At 48.2% G+C, this 19,531-nt stretch overlaps 1 protein-coding gene across 1 annotated transcript in view; it reads left to right on the forward strand.

The window, feature by feature from the left end:
• YME1L1 (YME1 like 1 ATPase) overlaps window positions 1–19,531 on the forward strand; it is a 134,426-nt gene that overhangs the window by 37,272 nt on the left and 77,623 nt on the right. Inside the window, exons 6-9 of the mRNA XM_063921680.1 lie at window positions 211–361; window positions 1,030–1,113; window positions 11,293–11,375; window positions 11,645–11,735. Of these exons, the coding sequence (XP_063777750.1) occupies window positions 211–361; window positions 1,030–1,113; window positions 11,293–11,375; window positions 11,645–11,735 (409 nt within the window). The remainder of the gene's footprint in view (window positions 1–210; window positions 362–1,029; window positions 1,114–11,292; window positions 11,376–11,644; window positions 11,736–19,531) is intronic.

Genomic DNA, 19,531 nt, shown 5'->3' on the forward strand with positions numbered 1-19,531 from the left:
TTTATTTTTTTTAAAGCCATTCTTGGGTACCCACTTTTTTTTAACAAAAATAAAACTGCAGAACTTGAATTCATTAACAATTATTCCAAGTAGGTTTTAGCTATTAAGGCTGGTGTTCCAGGATCTTCTACATGCTAGATAGCAGACATTCTAATCTGTGTCATGATTTTATTCATAGTAATTACATTAATACCTGTGGTCTGTGTTCAGGGATTGTTGATGAGAGATAGAGTTCCAGATGTAGAAAACATCGACAAGATCATTAAAAATAAAAATGTTCCGGAAGGACAGCAGGATGCATTTAAGAACGGGTTTGCAGAGGGCTTCCTGAAGGCACAAGCTCTAACTCAGAGGACCACCGGTATGTACATACGTTATGATTGTATAGCTGATGTGGAGGGATTCTGTCACTGGGCTACCTATAGTATTCCTCTGTGTGTGTATTCTTGGCTGGATGAACTCCACGAGGCCAGCAGCTCGGTTTAACATGGCACTGCTGGTGCTTACCTTTTTACCATTTGTTCTATAAATGCATATGATACTCCGCTTTAGTAAATGTTATTATTAGTGAATCTGTACTGTCTATTCCCTGTCTCTAATGCTTGCTTAATGCACTTAAAGTACTGCAACACCGTGGGCATGGTTCAGAGTGGCGCATAAGTCCGCTTCATCAGAATATATGGATCCAGTCCCAATCTATCCACTTGGGAAAGCAACGGTCATCACTATTAGTACACATTTGCACCAGCCTTGTATACTCTACTCTGAATTTCCTAAAAGTCGTCCTGTACGCCAGTGACATGCTACATGTGAGCACCCTGTTACAGATTTTGGCTGGGATGCATAGGACTAGCCGTAGTTGCTCAAAGTTATATATACTGAACGAGCGAGCAGGTGCAGTGTGAAAAATCACAAGATCCATTCACAAAATAGACTTGCATGTGAATGTAATAATAACTAAATCTAATAAGAACTAAATTTGCTCTACTGCGTTATTCTTCATCTTGTTCTTTGTGGATCCTTTCCTAGAGTCACTGAGAAGAACTCGGTACATCCTTCTAGCTGTCTTCCTGCTTGGAATTTATGGCTTCTCAAAAACACCATTTTGGCCAGGTAAAGATTTTATTTCCCATGTTTAAGGGGGGGAGGCAGTGTAGCTCCTAGATTAAGTGCCCAAAGCTATTCAGATGACTGCGTCCTCTTAATCCAGGAGACGCACTTTACCACAGCTAATGCCGGGGCTCTGTCGTAGTAAACTGCATCTCACTGCCGGTGACCATGCTGTTACCGCACACGTTACACCATGGCTAGAACCAAGGCAATAGTTAACAAAGATTTCTGCCCCACCCTCAGCTGATGCGAGCAGTTTCTGGTTTACTGCACAAAGCAATTGAATAGCTCCAGGCACTTAACCCGGGAGCTACATCCTCTGGATACAAATTGGATTCTCCCTCGTTATGCCTGCAATGCTTTCAGTGTGACATGTGCAGTGCATTTGTAATTTTCTATGTAATAATAATTAAATGATTCTCCCGCCTCTTAGATTGTAAGCTCATTTGGGCAAAATGTTTTCCTTCTGTTTCATGTCATGTGTTTTTTTTTATGGTTTATATCACAGTCCGTTCAGTGTACAGCGCTCTGTGCTATGTTGACAACTTATTAATAAAAGATAATTAATCGTGTATTAGTTAGGAATACTTGGGTAAGAATCAGTGTACTCATCACCTAGGCACACTTGAGGCAGGCATTTTCTGGCTGTGCCAGTTTCTCTTTCATCCATCTGGGGGATGCTGCGCACTTACTAATGGGTTAGAGTATGTGGGTATGGAGTTATTCATCCTGGCGACTAGGTTTTACAAGAGCCAGGTACACTACAAATGTACAAATATAGCTAATTGTAAAAAAAAAATAAAGTACAGACCTGCTACATTCAGTGTGGCTCCGCCTCCTCCCTTCTGCCAGTGTGTGACTGTTACGGTGCGAGTTAAAGGAGAAAGCACCTCTTTGCAGTGGCCCCAGTATGTCAGGGGAGGTATTGAAAGACGGACTGACTCTCTACTGGACCACACCACTTTGCCATCAGGGGGACAATGAGCAGCGAGATCCTGCCCGGCCTGACAGAGTTGCTACAGGGCTACACGGTAAAGGTCTTCCATCAGAGGCCTCAAAACATGGAGGAGTTCCCATGAACTTACTTCACCCACCTGCATGAGAACCAGCTGCAGGATGGCATAGGGGCTCCACGGCCTCACGCCCACAGTGTCAACTTTGAGAGGGAACCCATGCAGAAAGGGAAGAGGACAACACATCCGATTTTGAAGGTAAGAGGCTAAGACTCAGTGCCCAATGCCACTCTTGGCTCCCACATCCTGGGGTTTATAGGCCTGTAACCCTGTCCTGCGGTTCTTACAGTGCATGGTGGGATTTGTAGTTCCCTTACAAGTTTACTCTGCCTGGTGCATTGACTATAAGGTGAAAGTCCCATTGGCATTTTGGTAGTGGGTGGGGGCATTATTTTATTGGGTAGTCTGTGTGTTGGGTATTGGTATCAGTACAGGGTTCTGTATAAGTGCCATTTACTGATAATCTGCCCCCCTCTCCCCCAGCTATTTATGTGCTAGTTACCAATATGCCACTCTGTCCTGTCATGCTATCATGTGTCTTGTGGTTTTATGAATGGGAAGGCCTGGTCTCATTCTGGAGGAGTAGGTTCCATGGACCATCTACCACCCCCACCTCGGTACTGATACCTGCCATCCAGCTAACCCAAAGTATATGTAAAGGACTATATGTGCTAGACCATGTGTTGCCTTCCAGCTGATGTGGAATTACACTTCCCAGCTTGTCCTAGCAGCCAAATTGTTGCAGGGCATGCTGACATATGTAGTTCCACACCAGCAAGCAGGCCACATGTTGCTGACCCATGTACCTAGTCAGTGCTAGATAAATAAACCATTGCTAGTGCTCTTCTAGATGTGGGTGTTTTACTAATTAATGGAAAAAGGTGTGTACAGTTGTGAATCGGCCTCACTGAATTTGGGGCATACTATGTGGCATAATATAAATTTGGGACATTGTGTGTTTGGCATAATATGCATTTGGGGCATAAAGTGAAGCGTATTATGAATTTTGGGCATAGTGTGTGGCATAATATGAATTGGGGCTGGTATGGGCATGTGATGGTATCTAATGAACATTGAAGAGATGTGGTCTATACAAGTTTTCAAATATTTTAGTCCAGGATGATGGTCTTGCTCCTAAACTTTTAAACCGGCACCTAGATTTTACAAAAATATGTTGAGTCCTAAACTAGTGACCTCACTCGTGCACAGCAAACTAGTGACTTGGATTAGCGCGCGCACAGGTAAGTGGAAGGAAAGACCTTAAATGGGACACTCGCTTTAAATTTCATTTTGTCTTGTGCGCTGGATGGTAATAGAAAATAAGGTGCCTGACTTTGTTTTCTTTTTGGAAATACGTTGGGGCGAATTTAATGAGTGCAAGTGCCGGTGGCTACCACACATTAGCTGTCAGGAGGCCAATACTGCTCTGGGCCTACTATGTATGGCAGAGAGATGCAGATGGCAACTCATGTGTAATTTAATTTGCCCCACTGAGTTTGTACACAGCAATGAGGGTACTTTGTAGGTTCATTCTGACCTCTCCCATTCTCACATCTTCCTCCACTCAAAACAAAATATTTGGTGAAGTTCTGGCTCCGTTATGGCAGTAGAGTGATGCAGATGGCAGTGGTGGTGGAGACTGTTTATCACACGCCGAGGAAAGCTTTTATCTGGAAAGACAACAGGAACATGGTGGTGCTTCAATCGGCTGCTTGTCTCAGAATGTGAAGGAAACAACAACAAAACCATTCTATTCATTTTATGGAAAAACACTTGTTTATTGCAAAACCTCATTTAGTAGTTACTCCTGCTGAATAAAATGTGGGGGTTATCTTGTAAAAAACTATTTCTCTATCATCCAAAGGGGATACTGGGGACACTTAGTACGATGGGGAATAGATTGGGACCAAAGGAGCTGGTGCACTTGAAATTTCTTCAGCAGGGTGTGCTGGCTCTATGCCCTCCGTCACCGTTAAGTTTAGAAAAAAGTGCCTTCAGGAGAGGATGCACACTATGGAATTCCAGAGAGTTTTTCTTCAGTTTATTTTAATGTTTGTTATTTTCAGGTAAGCTATTGGGCAACAGCTTAAATGCACCGAGGGACACTGAGGGAGGGGACCGACACGGGCATCCTGGAGGTGCCAAGTCGGATCCCGCTGACAGGACAGCTGTCCTGATGCTCAGTGTACCGCAGGCATTGCACTTTCGAGCACACACCCGCAGCACACCGCACACCCTCTGAGCCTGAAGGTCGGCAGAGTGGTGAGTGACAATCGGGGGCCTCTGTTCTATGTGCGGCACGATCGCGCGGTTGGCATACGGACTCCACTTGGGGTGATCTCATAGCCCCCTTGCGTAAACTGGCCAGCGGTTCTGAAAATAGATGTTGGTGCCTCATTTTACACACACTGGGGACTTTTGCCAGTATAAATATACATGTAGCTCCAGGGCCATTGCAAGGGGCGGAGCTTCCTCAGAGCGGGACCAGAGGCTTCCTGGCGCCATTTCCTGCACTCTCAGCATTGCTGCAGGACTGCCAGCACCTCCAAGTGATTATCCATGGCCAGGCCAGACACTGGTACAAAGATGTAGTTAAGGGGTAGAGCCCGCGGTGGGACCCTTGTATAAGTCTCCTCACGCACTGTATACCTAATTGCCTTTCTTCTAACTGTACAGTTGTTAGTTTCATGCTGTGTGCTGGTTCCTCCTCTCTGAGTCTCTCCACACATACCAGGCTGGGGAGGCTTGCTTGTACCTGTGTTTCTGTGTATGTTTTGTGAATGTAAATGTCCTCTGTCAGCATGGTGAAAAAAAGTTGAGTGCACTATTTGTCACACCAGGTTTTCCCCCTAACCTGCAGATTCTCATGTGTGAACAATGCATTCAGCCGTCACAGGGTAGTGGGGCTTCTGGGGGTGATATACAGGAGCCAGCTTTGCTCAGTTCTATTAAAACTTTGATGGCGGACATGTCCAATAAATTGACTTCTGCCAGACAGGAAAGGCAGCAGTTATAACAGTCTATATGGCTGCTCTGGCAAAAGATAGGGCAGACAGCCCCTCTACCAATTTCGTTACCCCCAAAAAAGGGGGTTACCTGATATCCTCTCGGAATCCGAGGAGGAGGTGGAAGATGGGAAGGAGCTGGAATTTAATACTGCACAGGGTGTAGACTTGCTTATCATTGTTTATCTGTAACTTCAACCATGCACAGCTGTGCATGTCAGCTGTGCGTTCCAATACTCAAAGCGTTCCTTTCTCTAAGCGTTTTGAAAATGAACAGTTAAAAAAACAGATCCTGCATTGGACTGAATTTAACCATCTTCCTTTTTCTTCTCATCCTCGGGTATGTTCAAATCTCACCATATAATCTGCCTATTGCTATCTGCACCTATGCAAATCATCTCTATTCCAAATGTATGTTCAAATCTCACCATGTAATCTGCCTATTGCTATCTGCACCTATACAAATCATCTATATTCCAAATGTATGTTCAAATCATTTGTTAGACAGTTTTGTGATTTATGCTTTTGTTTGTAATTTAAAATACCTGTGTTTCAAAGCTTGGTCAGTGCCGCATATTTAATTAAGGCAGACTGTGCTGGTGTTTGTTTAGTCAAACACTGTGTAATGTAACACCTTTGATTAGTGGGACATTTGCCTCAACTGTAGTTGGGTCAATTTCCCATAGTATATCTGTAACTTCAACCATGCATGTCAGCTGTGCGTTCCAATATTCAAAGCGTTCCTTTCTCTAAGCGTTTTGAAAATGAACAGTTAAAAAAACAGTTGAACAAACATTGAACAGCATCAAGAAAGAAATCTGGAACATTGTGGCCTCTCCTCACCTCTGCCATGAGAACACCAGGACCAATGCCTACTACTTCTCTGTCCAAGAACATCATGACTGCCCCCGGGACTACCCCTCAAGCTGAGCAGGGAACTGAGGGACGTGCGCATCAGGACCAGACTTTGCTGGGTCAGTTCCATTGGACATTAGTGTGCACCCCACATTCTCACACCCACCCGCACTGCTCTCATGAGACCAGGACATTTATCTTTTTCACAAAATAATGTTAGTACAGTTTTCCTGCAAATGTGTCTTTCTCTTCTCTTTCTTCTTACACGGTACTTCCACCCCACTGTGTGCTATTCCCGTAATGTGTACCTCCATTGGTTGCACACCCTGCCAGCAGTAACCTATGCAGTGCGCCCCACATGGCTGCCTCGGATGGTTCCTCCATGGGCGGGGTGTGCTTCATTTGGATCTTTCCATGCAGGGTACAGCATACTCCTACACACGTGTCCGTTCTCCCATACATGCATTTGGCCCCTGTATGGCTCATCTCCCACTGTGTAACCTTTGTAGTGCGCCCAACATGGCTGCCTTATCTGGTGCGCTTGTGGATGGGATGAAAAAAATGCGTGGACCTGATGTTTTTATTGGAACCCTACTCTGAACTTAAGGACTCTGCAATCTCCCCATTTTGTGTTCTCTTCTAGGGGTGGACTATTCCACCCTGGGTAATCCTACGCAGTGCGCCTAAGATGGCTGCCGCACCTGGTGCCTTGTGAGGGTGGAATACACAACCCCTGGAGGTTATTACCCAAAATGCCTACACCAATCATGCATTATTCTTTCTGTGTCTTTGTCTGTGTGGTTTATCTTTTGATGTAATACTTAAATCTTCTGTATTATGTGCATTGTGTGAGTTCTAGTTGGCGCCGCGGATGGCTGCCTCGGTGCTGCTCTGCCAAGCAGCCTTAGTTTTTAGTCTTAAATGTATAATATGTCTACTGTACAGTTGCATATGTGCAGTATGAACTCATATGTGCAATGTTTGTAATGTATGCTACATTTTTCCTCCTTCATGTTGCTGCTTGGCGATGCATTGTACCACAAAGAATACCTAGTGTACGTGAGTACACCTGGCCAATAAAGCTGATTCTGATTGCAATAAGGGATGTCCTAAATATTCCTGGGAATGAGACAGATGTGCCGCAGTCCTTTTTCTCTGCACAGAAAGGTGCAGGTCACATTTCCTGACTCAAAGGAACTGGATGGTCTTTTCAGGGAGCCATGGGCTACTCCTGACAAGAAATTCCAAGTGTCAAAAAAATGGGTGGCCGCCTTTCCTTTTGCTCATGAGGGGCGAAAGGTCTGGGAAACTCCCCCTGCTGTTGATGCGTCAGTATCACATCTGTCAAAAAAGACTGCTGCTGTTTTCAGGTGCTACGGCCTTAAAGGAACCCGCAGACAGGAAAATAGAAACCACCTTAAAATCTATTTATGTTGCAGCAGGGGCTCCCAAAGGCCTGTTATTGTAGATTGTTAGGTGACTCATACCATACATACCTGGGCTGGTAACCTTCAGGAGGGCCTCACTGGGGATAAGTCCCTGGCTGATATGGTGACGCTGATTCAGCACATCCAAGAATCTGCCCGCTTCCTCTGTAATGCCATCAAAGGAATTGGCATCATAAATAGCCGTACCTTTACCATGGCGGTTTCAGCACGCAGAACGTTGTGGTTGTGTCAGTGGGTGGCGGATGCGGAGTCTAAATGGAGTTTGGAAGCCTTGCCCTTCACAGGTGATTGGCTGTTTGGAGGTGAATTAGATACCTGGGTTTTAAAGGCTACTGCCAGAAAAGCCACCTACCTCCCCTCTGCTGCTCCACCGGCTAGACGTTCTTACAATGAGCCTTCACCGCAGTCCTTTCGGACAGCACGCTTTAAGGGTAAGGCATGAGGTGCCTCAAATGCGGCACGAGGCTCCAGAGGTAAGTCACGTAAACCTGCCACCACCCGGTCTCAGGACCAGAGCATCGGCTCTGTCTCCTCAAAACCCTCCGCATGACTGTGTACCTCCGCACCAGGGGGATCTCAGGGTGCAGGAGCTAGTCTAAGATTCTTTAGCTCCATTTGGAACAGCTTCTGGCAGGATGCCTGGGAAATAACTTGATCTCCCAAGGGCTACAAACTGGAGTTCGAAAGTTCTCCGCCTCACAGGTTTTTCAAGTCAGGTTTACCGGCTTCAGAAACCATGCGTGTGCCTCACGTTACGGGAGGCCATTCACAAGTTTGCTCAGACCCAGGTCATTGTTCCTGTGCCCCTTCAACAACAAGGCGAGGGATACTATTCCAGCCTTTTTGTGGTATCAGAACCGGACTGTTCAGTGAGGCCTATTTTGAACCTCAAATCGTTAAACCCATATCTGCAGGTTTTCTGGTTCATAGTGGAGTCTCGGAGAGCAGTGATCTCGGGTCTGGAGGAGGGGGGAGTTCTTGGTCTCTCTAGACATAAAGGACGCTTACCTCCATATTCCGATATGGCCGCCTCATCAGGCCTACCTCAGGTTTGCTCTGTTAGAGGAACACTACCAGTTCCAGGCGCTACCCTTTGGCCTATCCTTGGCCCCAAGGGTCTTCACCAAAGTAATGGCGGAAGTGATGTTCCAACTCAGGGTTCAGGGAGTGAACATTGACCCCTAACTGGACGATCTGCTGATCAAAGCAAGATCAAAGGAACTTCTGCTGGACAGCATCTGCCGCACGATATCCCTGTTGGCACACCACTGTTGAATTCTGAATTTTCAAAAATCACACCTGGAGCCAACCCAGCGTCTCCAGTTCCTCAGAATGATCCTGAACACGGTGGCTCAGAAGGTCTTCCTTCCTGCAGACAAGGTGAATGCATTTCAGGAGTTAGTTCGGGCAGTTCTGTAGCCAAACAGGGTCTCTGTACGTTTTTGCACTCGTCTGTAGGGAGAGATGGTGGCCTCCTTCGAGGCCATTTAATTTGGCAGATTCCATGCGAGGACATTCCAACTGGATCTCCTGAAGAAGTCGTCGGGTTTGCATCTGCATATGCACCAGGTTATACGTCTCATCGCAGGCCAGGATTTCTCTCCTGTGGTGGTTGCAACCCTCCAACTTCTTGGACGCGAGCCTTCGGGGCTAGTGAGCTGTCAACCAAGGGGCACGGTTTCAGGGCAGGTGGTCAAGCCTCGAAGCCTGCCTTCCTATAAACATACTGGAACTCAGAGTGATATACAATGCTCTGCTGCAGGCTTCTCATCTGCTCCAAGGTCAAACCATTCAGGTTCAATTAAACACTGCCACGTCATTCGACAAGGAGGGACGAAGAGCAGGGCCTGCATGCGGGAGGTATCCAAGATTCTCCTCTGGGTCGAGAGGAATACAAGGGCGGTATCGGCCATATTAATTCCAGGACGACCTACTCCCAGGAGAGTGGGGTCTCCACCGGCAGGTATTTCTACTAATAACAGATTGGTGGGGCTGTCCGCAGATCGATCTGATGGCCTCTTGGCTCAACAACAAACTTCAGTGATATTGTTCCAGGACAAGGGACCCTCTGGTAGCGGCAGTGGACGCGCTGACAACACCATGGGATTACCGGCTAGTGTACCTGTTACCTCCGATTCCGTTGCTCCCCAGGGTTCTTAGAAGAATCAGAAGAGAGGGACCACAGGCAATTCTCATTGCCCCTGACTGGCCTCGAAGGGTTTGGTAAGCGGATCTTCTGGCCATGGCAATAGAAGACCCCTGGCCCCTGCCACTTCAGAAGGAACTTCTTCTGCAAGGACCGTTTGTCTACCTGGACTTACAGCGGCTTCGTTTAACGGCATGGCAATTGAGCGAAACCTTCTAGCTGAGAAGGGAATTCCGGGTAAGGTTATTACCACCATGATTCAAGTCAGGAAAGCTGTCGCGTCAAAGCATTACCACCATATCTGGAAACGATATGTCTCCTAGTGTGAGGGCTGAAAATATCCACCTGCGGATTTCAACCTGGGACACGTTTTGTGTTTCTTTCAGAAGAAATTGTCTGCTTTGCTGAGGTACAGACATTCACGCAGGGTGTCTTTCACATCCAGCCTCCTTTTGTGCCACCCATGGCACCTTGGGATCTACAAGTGGTTCTGACCTTTCTACAGTCCTCCTCCTGGTTTGAACCTCTGAGTTCGGTAGAGGTCAAGTACCTTACGTGGAAGATGGTCATGCTCCTTGCCTTGGCTTCTGCCAGGTGCTTTTCAGAACTTGGTGCTTTGTCCTGTAGGCGTCCCTACCTGGTCTTTCATGAGGACAGCAGTTCCTGCCGAAGGTGGATTCTGCATTCCACCTAAATCAGCCTATTGTGGTTCCGGCAGCTTCGGCCACTTCCTCAATTCCTAAGTCCTTGGATGTGGTGCGAGCCCTGAGGATTTATGTCAAGAGGGACTGCTGCTGTCTGAAAATCGTATTCCCTCTTTGTGCTGTATGATGCTTACAAAAAGGGTCATCATGCTTCAAAGCAATCTATTGCCCATTGTATTAGGCTTACTATTCAACAGGCCTACGCTTTGGCGGCCTGGCCTGTTCCTCGGTCTGTCAAGGCCCACTCTACCAAGTCTGTGGGTTCTTCCTGGGCGGCTGCCCGTGGTGTCTCGGACTTGCAACTGTGCTGGGCCGCTACCTTGTTGGTGACAAACACGTTTGTTAAGTTCTACAGGTTTGATACCCTGACTACAGAGGATGTCCAGTTTGGACATACGGTGCTGCAGGTATCTCGGCATGTTCCCACCCGTTCTGGGGGCTTTGGGACGTCCCTGTCGTACAAATTGTCCCCAGTATCCCTTATGGATGATAGAGAAAAGAGGATTTTAATTACCTACCGGTAAATCCTTTTCTCGTAGTCCATAAGGGATACTGGTCACCCGCCTCTGTGCTTCGACTTTCCTGCAAGTTATTGTTCTTGTGGGAAGTTGTTTATATCAGCTGTTGCTGTTTCTGGTTTCACTAGTATGTTTGATCTGATGTGTGCTGGTTCATTAATCTCACCACTAGTTGTATTGTCATGTTTCCTCCTCTCAGTTATGTCCATCTCCTTCGAGCACCGTTTTCCTAGACTGAGCTGTGAGGGAGGGCATAGAGGGGAAGAAGAAATTTAAAGTGCACTGGCTCCTTTGGACCCCATCTATACCCCATCGTACTAAGTGACCCCAGTATCACTTATGGCTTATGAGAAAAGTATTTACCGGTAGGTAATTAAAATCTTCTTTTCTTGGTTCGATATATTGTGCAAATAGACAGCTGTTTACTACTTTTTACTCCAGTGTGTTATAAAATGGGAGGCGTATTGTAATGTGCCTGTCTAACCTCTTGCAGCTCGATTCCGGACATCATCTGGCCTCGATACAGCTGTTGATCCGATTCACATGAAGAATGTAACTTTCGAACACGTGAAAGGGGTGAGTTCGAATGATGGTATGACTAATCTGTATTCTTCCTGTGCAGTAGGAGTTTTGGGCAGAATTCAGTTGTTTGAACTGCCGGCAGCAAATAGATGACGCCCAACAGAGCTATTCAGTTGTCGCTCCATTTGGGCATTCCAGCTGTACCATGGGGGCATTTAACTTGTTTTTAGTGTTACGGACTATTTTTGTTTTATGGTACACAACCATTTATATCTGATGTAGTTAATATAATGGCATGCGTGGACTTGTTTTTGTGTGAATAGATTGAAGAGGCAAAGCACGAGCTACAAGAAGTGGTAGAGTTCTTGAAAAACCCTCAGAAGTTCACAGTTTTGGGTGGCAAGCTTCCGAAAGGTACGTTCTGCTCCTGGACTGCAACTGGCAATGTGGGCAACAGTCTCCAAAGAGAAGGAAAGGACTGTTGCTGTGCACTCATCTGCTAGCATATTCAATGAAAACATCACTCTTTCTCCTTCATCCACTAGGGGCCACTGGAGTGCAGATACAATGGGGATATAGTAGGCAGTAACTGGGAGCTGGCACTTTAAATTAATAACCATGTGACTAGCTCCTCCCCTTCTATGTCCCCCCTCCAAGCCAGTCTTATTTTAGTGCCCGAGTGAGCTGGTCACTTGGCTCTTCTCTGAAGATTTTTTATTTCTTTTTATTATTTTTTATTATTCTTCCTTACACTCACAGACTGGCAGCTCTGCCACTGCCAGTCTGCGCCGCGGGACACCGCTGCGTGCGGCGCGTGTCGGGGCCGCTCCGTCGGCAGAAGATTCCGGCAGCAGTAAGTAACAGTGGCCGGACACCACTGCGTGCGGCGCGTGTCGGGGCCACTCCATCATCTGCAAGCAGTGGTGAGTAAACACCCCCCCCTTCACATTGATGTATGATTTATCTATTACATTGCCAAGCACATTTACTGGTGCAATATGCTCTAAGTAATATGTCTATTCCTTTAGTGTGCCCACTGTATGATCTCATGTGTCTGGAGTGGGTCAGGTTATAACCAGAGGCGCCTTTTCTGGTTTAAAATCGGCGCCATTAAGGGGGGGGGGGGGCGGAGCTTCAGTGCGCTATGCACAACGCCCGCTCTGTACTGCGGCTCAGCGCTCCCCGGCCACGGCACACATTGCCGGCGGGGGATGCAGGGCGCTCGCGCTCACCGCTTCGTGGAACTGAAGCGGGTTCGTTTAAATTTGGCGCCAGAGCGGGGGGGGGGGGGGGGGGGGCGGAGCTAACTCCTGCTCTGTACAGCGAGCGCGCCCCGGCCGCTGCACGCTTTGCCGGCAGGGGATACAGGGCGCTCACCGCTCCGTGTAATCTGCAGGCTCCTGCGCTGTACAGCGGGCTCAGCGCCCCGCTCCCCAGCCACTGCATTCCCGCTCTGTACAGCGGGCTCCCTGCTCCCCGCACGCATTGCCGGAGGGGGATACGGGGCGCTCACCGCTTCGTGGAACTGAAGCGGGTTAATTAAGATTTGGGGGCTGACCTAATTCCGCTCTGCACAGCGGGCACCCTGCTCCACGGCCACTTCACGCATTGCTGGAGGGAGAGTCAGGGAGCTCACCGCTTCATTTAATGTTTGAATTGGGAGGGGGAGGAGCTTAATCCCGCTTTGCTCAGCGGGCTCCCCGCTCCCCAGCCACACACACAGTAGCTATGGATTAGAGCCTGCTCTATATCAGGGGCTCATTAATGCATCATCATTATAAAGAGCTTTTATAGCTTGGTGGCCATAATAGCGGAGCACATTATGCATAGGATCCCAGGTTCACATCTCACCCTCTACCCAATTAGGTTCATTATGTATATATAGGATTGGTGCAAAACGGTCACATCAACGTTTCGGGGACCAGGTCCCCTTCTTCAGGATAACAACAGTGCAGAAACAACAGTGTTTAAATAAGGTAGAAATCACTTACCCCCCTGACCCCATTCCGTCACATGCTGCAACGCTGACCGCCGGCCGCACATGCGACGGAATGGGGTCATGGGGGTAAGTGATTTCTACCTTATTTAAACACTGTTGTTTCTGCACTGTTGTTATCCTGAAGAAGGGGACCAGGTCCCCGAAACGTTGATGTGACCTCTTTGCACGTTTGCACCAATTATACTTTTGAAGTGAAAGTCTCTGAGTGCCGCCTCGTTTGTTCCATTGCATACCACCGGTCTCCGGTTGGGGAGGGCACCAGAGCAGGTCGAGCCCAGCATTGGACTCCGTGGAGTGCCGGAGCAGCCATACTTTCTATATATATCTATATATATCTATATAGATAGATAGATATATATACTGTTACAATACCATATATAGTGGCAATGTTTTATTATAAGACAGACCTGGTTTCACATTAGCTCCGCCTTGCCACATAACTTTTTTTCCCCTGGCTTTTCTCGCAGACTGGACGCCATTTTGGGAAACCAGTGGAGCCTCCGAGAAATATGTATTGCGTCTTCCTAATTTAGCAGTACTCTACATACAGGGCGGGTGTTACCTTCCCTTTATTTTCTCTAACGTCCTAAGTGGATGCTGGGAACTCCGTAAGGACCATGGGGAATAGCGGCTCCGCAGGAGACTGGGCACAACTAAAGAAAGCTTTAGGACTACCTGGTGTGCACGGGCTCCTCCCTCTATGACCCTCCTCCAGACCTCAGTTAGAATTTTGTGCCTGGCCGAGCTGGATGCACACTAGGGGCTCTCCTGAGCTCTTAGAAAGAAAGTAATATTTAGGTTTTTTATTTTCAGTGAGATCTGCTGGCAACAGACTCACTGCTACGAGGGACCTAGGGGAGAGAAGCGAACCTACCTGCTTGCAGCTAGCTTGGGCTTCTAGGCTACTGGACACCATTAGCTCCAGAGGGATCGAACACAGGCCCAGCCTCGGTCGTCCGGTCCCGGAGCCGCGCCGCCGCCCCCCCTAGCAGAGCCAGAAGCAAGAAGACGTTCCTGGAAATCGGCGGCAGAAGACTTCGGTCTTCATTAAGGTAGCGCACAGCACTGCAGCTGTGCGCCATTGCTCCCCAGGCACACCACATACTCTGGTCACTGATGGGTGCAGGGCGCTGGGGGGGGGGGGGGGCGCCCTGGGCTGCAATTTAAGTACCTTACTTGGCAAATTAACACATAATATAGCCTTTAAGACTATATGTGTAAAATCCCCTGCCATAACTGTATAAAAAAAAGCGGGAGAAGCCCGCCGGAAAAGGGGCGGGGCTATCTCCCTCAGCACACTGGCGCCATTTTCCCTCACAGCTCCGCTGGAAGGATCGCTCCCCAGGCTCTCCCCTGCAGTTCCAGACTACATAGGGTAAAAAAAAGGGGGGGCACTAAATTTAGGCGCAATCTGTGATATATAAGCAGCTATAAGGGGTAAAATCACTGTGTAGTGTGTATCCCTGTTTTATATAGCGCTCTGGTGTGTGCTGGCATACTCTCTCTCTGTCTCCCCAAAGGGCTTTGTGGGGTTCTGTCCTCAGTCAGAGCATTCCCTGTGTGTGTGCGGTGTGTCGGTACGGCTGCGTCGACATGTTTGATGAGGAGGCTTATGTGGAGGCGGAGCAGGTGCCGATAAATGTGATGTCACCCCCTGCGGGGTCGACACCTGAGTGGATGGATATGTGGAAGGAATTACGTGAAAGTGTCAACTCCTTACATAAAAGGTTTGACGACATATCAGATGTGGGACAGGTGGCTTCTCAGCCCCTGCCTGCCCAGACGTCTCAAAAGCCATCAGGGGCTCTAAAACGCCCGCTACCTCAGATGGCAGACACAGATGTCGACACAGATACTGACTCCAGTGTCGACGATGATGAGACTAGTGTACATTCCAATAGAGCCACACGTTACATGATTACGGCAATGAAAAATGTGTTGCACATTTCTGATATTACCCCAGGTACCACAAAAAAGGGTATTATGTTTGGGGAGAAAAAACTACCAGTGGTTTTTCCCCCTTCTGATGAATTAAATGAAGTGTGTGAAGAAGCGTGGGCTTCCCCCGATAAGAAACTAGTAATTTCTAAAAAGTTACTAATGGCGTACCCTTTCCCGCCAGAGGATAGGTCACGTTGGGAGACATCCCCTAGGTTAGATAAAGCGCTCACACGCCTGTCAAAGAAGGTGGCACTACCGTCTCCGGACACGGCCGCCCTAAAGGAGCCTGCTGATAGGAAGCAGGAGGCTATCCTGAAGTCTGTTTATACACACTCAGGTATTATACTGAGACCAGCTATTGCTTCAGCATGGATGTGCAGTGCTGCAGCTGCGTGGTCAGATTCCCTGTCAGAAAATATTGATACCTTAGACAGGGACACTATATTGCTAACCATAGAGCATATGAAAGACGCAGTCTTATACATGAGAGATGCACAGAGGGATATTTGCCGGCTGGCATCTAAAATAAGTGCAATGTCCATTTCTGCCAGGAGGGGTTTATGGACTCGGCAGTGGACAGGGGATGCAGATTCTAAAAGGCACATGGAAGTTTTGCCTTACAAGGGTGAGGAGTTGTTTGGGGATGGTCTCTTGGACCTCGTTTCCGCAGCGACAGCTGGGAAGTCAGCATTTTTACCCCATGTTCCCTCACAGCCAAAGAAAGCACCGTATTATCAGGTACAGTCCTTTCGGCCCCAGAAAGGCAAGCGGGTTAAAGGCGCGTCCTTTCTGCCCAGAGGCAGAGGTAGAGGAAAAAAGCTGCAGCATACAGCCAGTTCCCAGGAACAAAAGACCTCCCCCGCTTCCTCTAAGTCCACCGCATGACGCTGGGGCTCCACAGGCGGAGCCAGGTACGGTGGGGGCCCGTCTCAAGAACTTCAGCGACCAGTGGGCTCGCTCACGGGTGGATCCCTGGATTCTACAAGTAGTATCTCAGGGGTACAAGCTGGAATTCGAGACGTCTCCCCCTCGCCGTTTCCTCAAATCTGCCTTGCCAACAGCTCCCCCGGACAGGGAGGCAGTGCTGGAGGCAATTCACAAGCTGTATTCGCAGCAGGTGATAGTCAAGGTACCCCTCCTTCAACAAGGAAGGGGTTACTATTCCACAATGTTTGTGGTACCGAAACCGGACGGTTCGGTGAGACCCATTTTAAATTTGAAATCCTTGAACACATATATAAAAAGGTTCAAGTTCAAGATGGAATCGCTCAGGGCGGTTATTGCAAGCCTGGACGAGGGCGATTACATGGTATCACTGGACATCAAGGATGCTTACCTGCATGTCCCCATTTACCTTCCTCACCAGGAGTACCTCAGATTTGTGGTACAGGACTGTCATTACCAATTCCAGACGTTGCCGTTTGGTCTGTCCACGGCACCGAGGGTATTTACCAAGGTAATGGCCGAAATGATGATACTCCTTCGGAAAAAGGGAGTTTTAATTATCCCATACTTGGACGATCTCCTTATAAAGGCGAGGTCCAGGGAGCAGTTGTTGGTCGGGGTAGCACTATCTCGGGAGGTGCTACAACAGCACGGTTGGATTCAGAATATTCCAAAGTCACAGCTGGTTCCTACGACACGTCTACTGTTTCTGGGGATGGTTCTGGACACAGACCAGAAAAGGGTGTTTCTCCCGGAGGAGAAAGCCAGGGAGTTGTCGTCTCTAGTCAGAGATCTCCTGAAACCAAAACAGGTCTCGGTGCATCACTGCACGCGAGTCCTGGGAAAAATGGTAGCTTCCTACGAAGCAATTCCATTCGGCAGGTTCCATGCAAGAATCTTTCAGTGGGATCTGTTGGACAAGTGGTCCGGATCCCATCTTCAGATGCATCGGCTGATAACCCTATCTCCAAGGACCAGGGTGTCTCTGCTGTGGTGGCTGCAGAGTGCTCATCTTCTAGAGGTCCGCAGATTCGGCATACAGGACTGGGTCCTGGTGACCACGGATGCCAGCCTTCGAGGCTGGGGGGCAGTCACACAGGGAAGAAACTTCCAAGGGCTATGGTCAAGTCAGGAGATTTCCCTACACATAAATATTCTGGAACTAAGGGCCATCTACAATGCCCTAAGTCAGGCAAGACCCCTGCTTCAAAACCAGCCGGTACTGATCCAGTCAGACAACATCACGGCGGTCGCCCATGTAAACCGACAGGGCGGCACGAGAAGCAGGACGGCGATGGCAGAAGCCACAAGGATTCTCCGATGGGCGGAAAATCACGTGTTAGCACTGTCAGCAGTGTTCATTCCGGGAGTGGACAACTGGGAAGCAGACTTCCTCAGCAGGCACGACCTCCACCCGGGAGAGTGGGGACTTCATCCAGAAGTCTTTCAGCTGATTGTAAATCGCTGGGAACGGCCACAGGTGGACATGATGGCGTCCCGCCTTAACAAAAAGCTAGAAAGATATTGCGCCAGGTCGAGAGACCCTCAGGCAATAGCTGTGGACGCTCTAGTGACACCGTGGGTGTACCAGTCGGTTTATGTGTTCCCTCCTCTTCCTCTCATACCAAAGGTACTGAGGATAATAAGACCAAGAGGAGTAAGAACTATACTCATTGTTCCGGATTGGCCAAGAAGAGCTTGGTACCCAGAACTTCAAGAAATGATCTCAGAGAACCCATGGCCTCTGCCGCTCAGACAGGACATGCTGCAGCAGGGGCCCTGTCTGTTCCAAGACTTACCGCGCCTGCGTTTGACGGCATGGCGGTTGAACGCCGGATCCTGAAGGAAAAGGGCATTCCGGAGGAAGTCATCCCTACGCTGATTAAAGCTAGGAAAGAAGTGACCGCAAACCATTATCACCGCATATGGCGAAAATATGTTGCGTGGTGTGAGGCCAGGAAGGCCCCAACGGAGGAATTTCAGCTGGGCCGTTTTCTGCACTTCCTACAGTCAGGGGTGACTATGGGCCTAAAATTGGGTTCCATTAAGGTCCAGCTTTCGGCTCTATCGATTTTCTTCCAGAAAGAACTGGCTTCACTACCTGAAGTTCAGACATTTGTTAAGGGAGTGCTGCATATTCAGCCCCCTTTTGTTCCCCCAGTGGCACCTTGGGATCTCAACGTGGTGTTGAATTTCCTAAAGTCACATTGGTTTGAACCACTTAAAACCGTGGATTTAAAATATCTCACGTGGAAAGTGGTCATGCTGTTGGCCTTGGCTTCGGCCAGGCGTGTGTCAGAATTGGCGGCTTTATCATGTAATAGCCCTTATCTGATTTTCCATATGGATAGGGCGGAATTGAGGACTCGTCCCCAATTTCTCCCAAAGGTGGTTTCAGCTTTTCATTTGAACCAGCCTATTGTGGTGCCTGCGGCTACTCGTGACTTGGAGGATTCCAAGTTGCTGGACGTAGTCCGGGCCCTAAAACTCTATGTTTCCAGGACAGCTGGAGTCAGTAAGACTGACTCGCTATTTATCCTGCATGCACCCAACAAGTTGGGTGCACCTGCTTCAAAGCAGACTATTGCTCGCTGGATCTGTAGCACGATTCAACTCGCACATTCTGCGGCTGGACTGCCGCATCCTAAATCTGTAAAAGCCCATTCCACGGGGAAGGTGGGCTCTTCTTGGGCGGCTGCCCGAGGGGTCTCGGCTTTACAACTTTGCCGAGCAGCTACTTGGTCGGGGTCAAACACATTTGCTAAATTCTACAAGTTTGATACCCTGGCTGAGGAGGACCTAGAGTTCGCTCATTAGGTGCTGCAGAGTCATCCGCACTCTCCCGCCCGTTTGGGAGCTTTGGTATAATCCCCATGGTCCTTACGGAGTCCCCAGCATCCTCTAGGACGTTAGAGAAAATAAGATTTTACTCACCGGTAAATCTATTTCTCGTAGTCCGTAGTGGATGCTGGGCGCCCGTCCCAAGTGCGGATTGTCTGCAATACTTGTATATACACTGCTCAAAAAAATAAAGGGAACACTAAAATAACACATCCTAGATCTGAATGAATGAAATATTCTTATTAAATACTTTGTTCTTTACATATTTGAATGTGCTGACTACAAAATTACACAAAAATGATCAATGGAAATCAAATTTATTAACCCATGGGGGTCTGGATTTGGAGTCACCCTCAAAATTAAAGTGAAAATACACACTACAGGCTGATCCAACTTTGATGTAATGTACTTAAAACAAGTCAAAATGAGGCTCAGTAGTGTCTGTGGCCTCCTCGTGCCTGTATGACCTCACTACAACCAACAC

The sequence above is a fragment of the Pseudophryne corroboree genome, chromosome 5 (assembly GCF_028390025.1).
Source record: "Pseudophryne corroboree isolate aPseCor3 chromosome 5, aPseCor3.hap2, whole genome shotgun sequence".
Taxonomy (NCBI): domain Eukaryota; kingdom Metazoa; phylum Chordata; class Amphibia; order Anura; family Myobatrachidae; genus Pseudophryne; species Pseudophryne corroboree.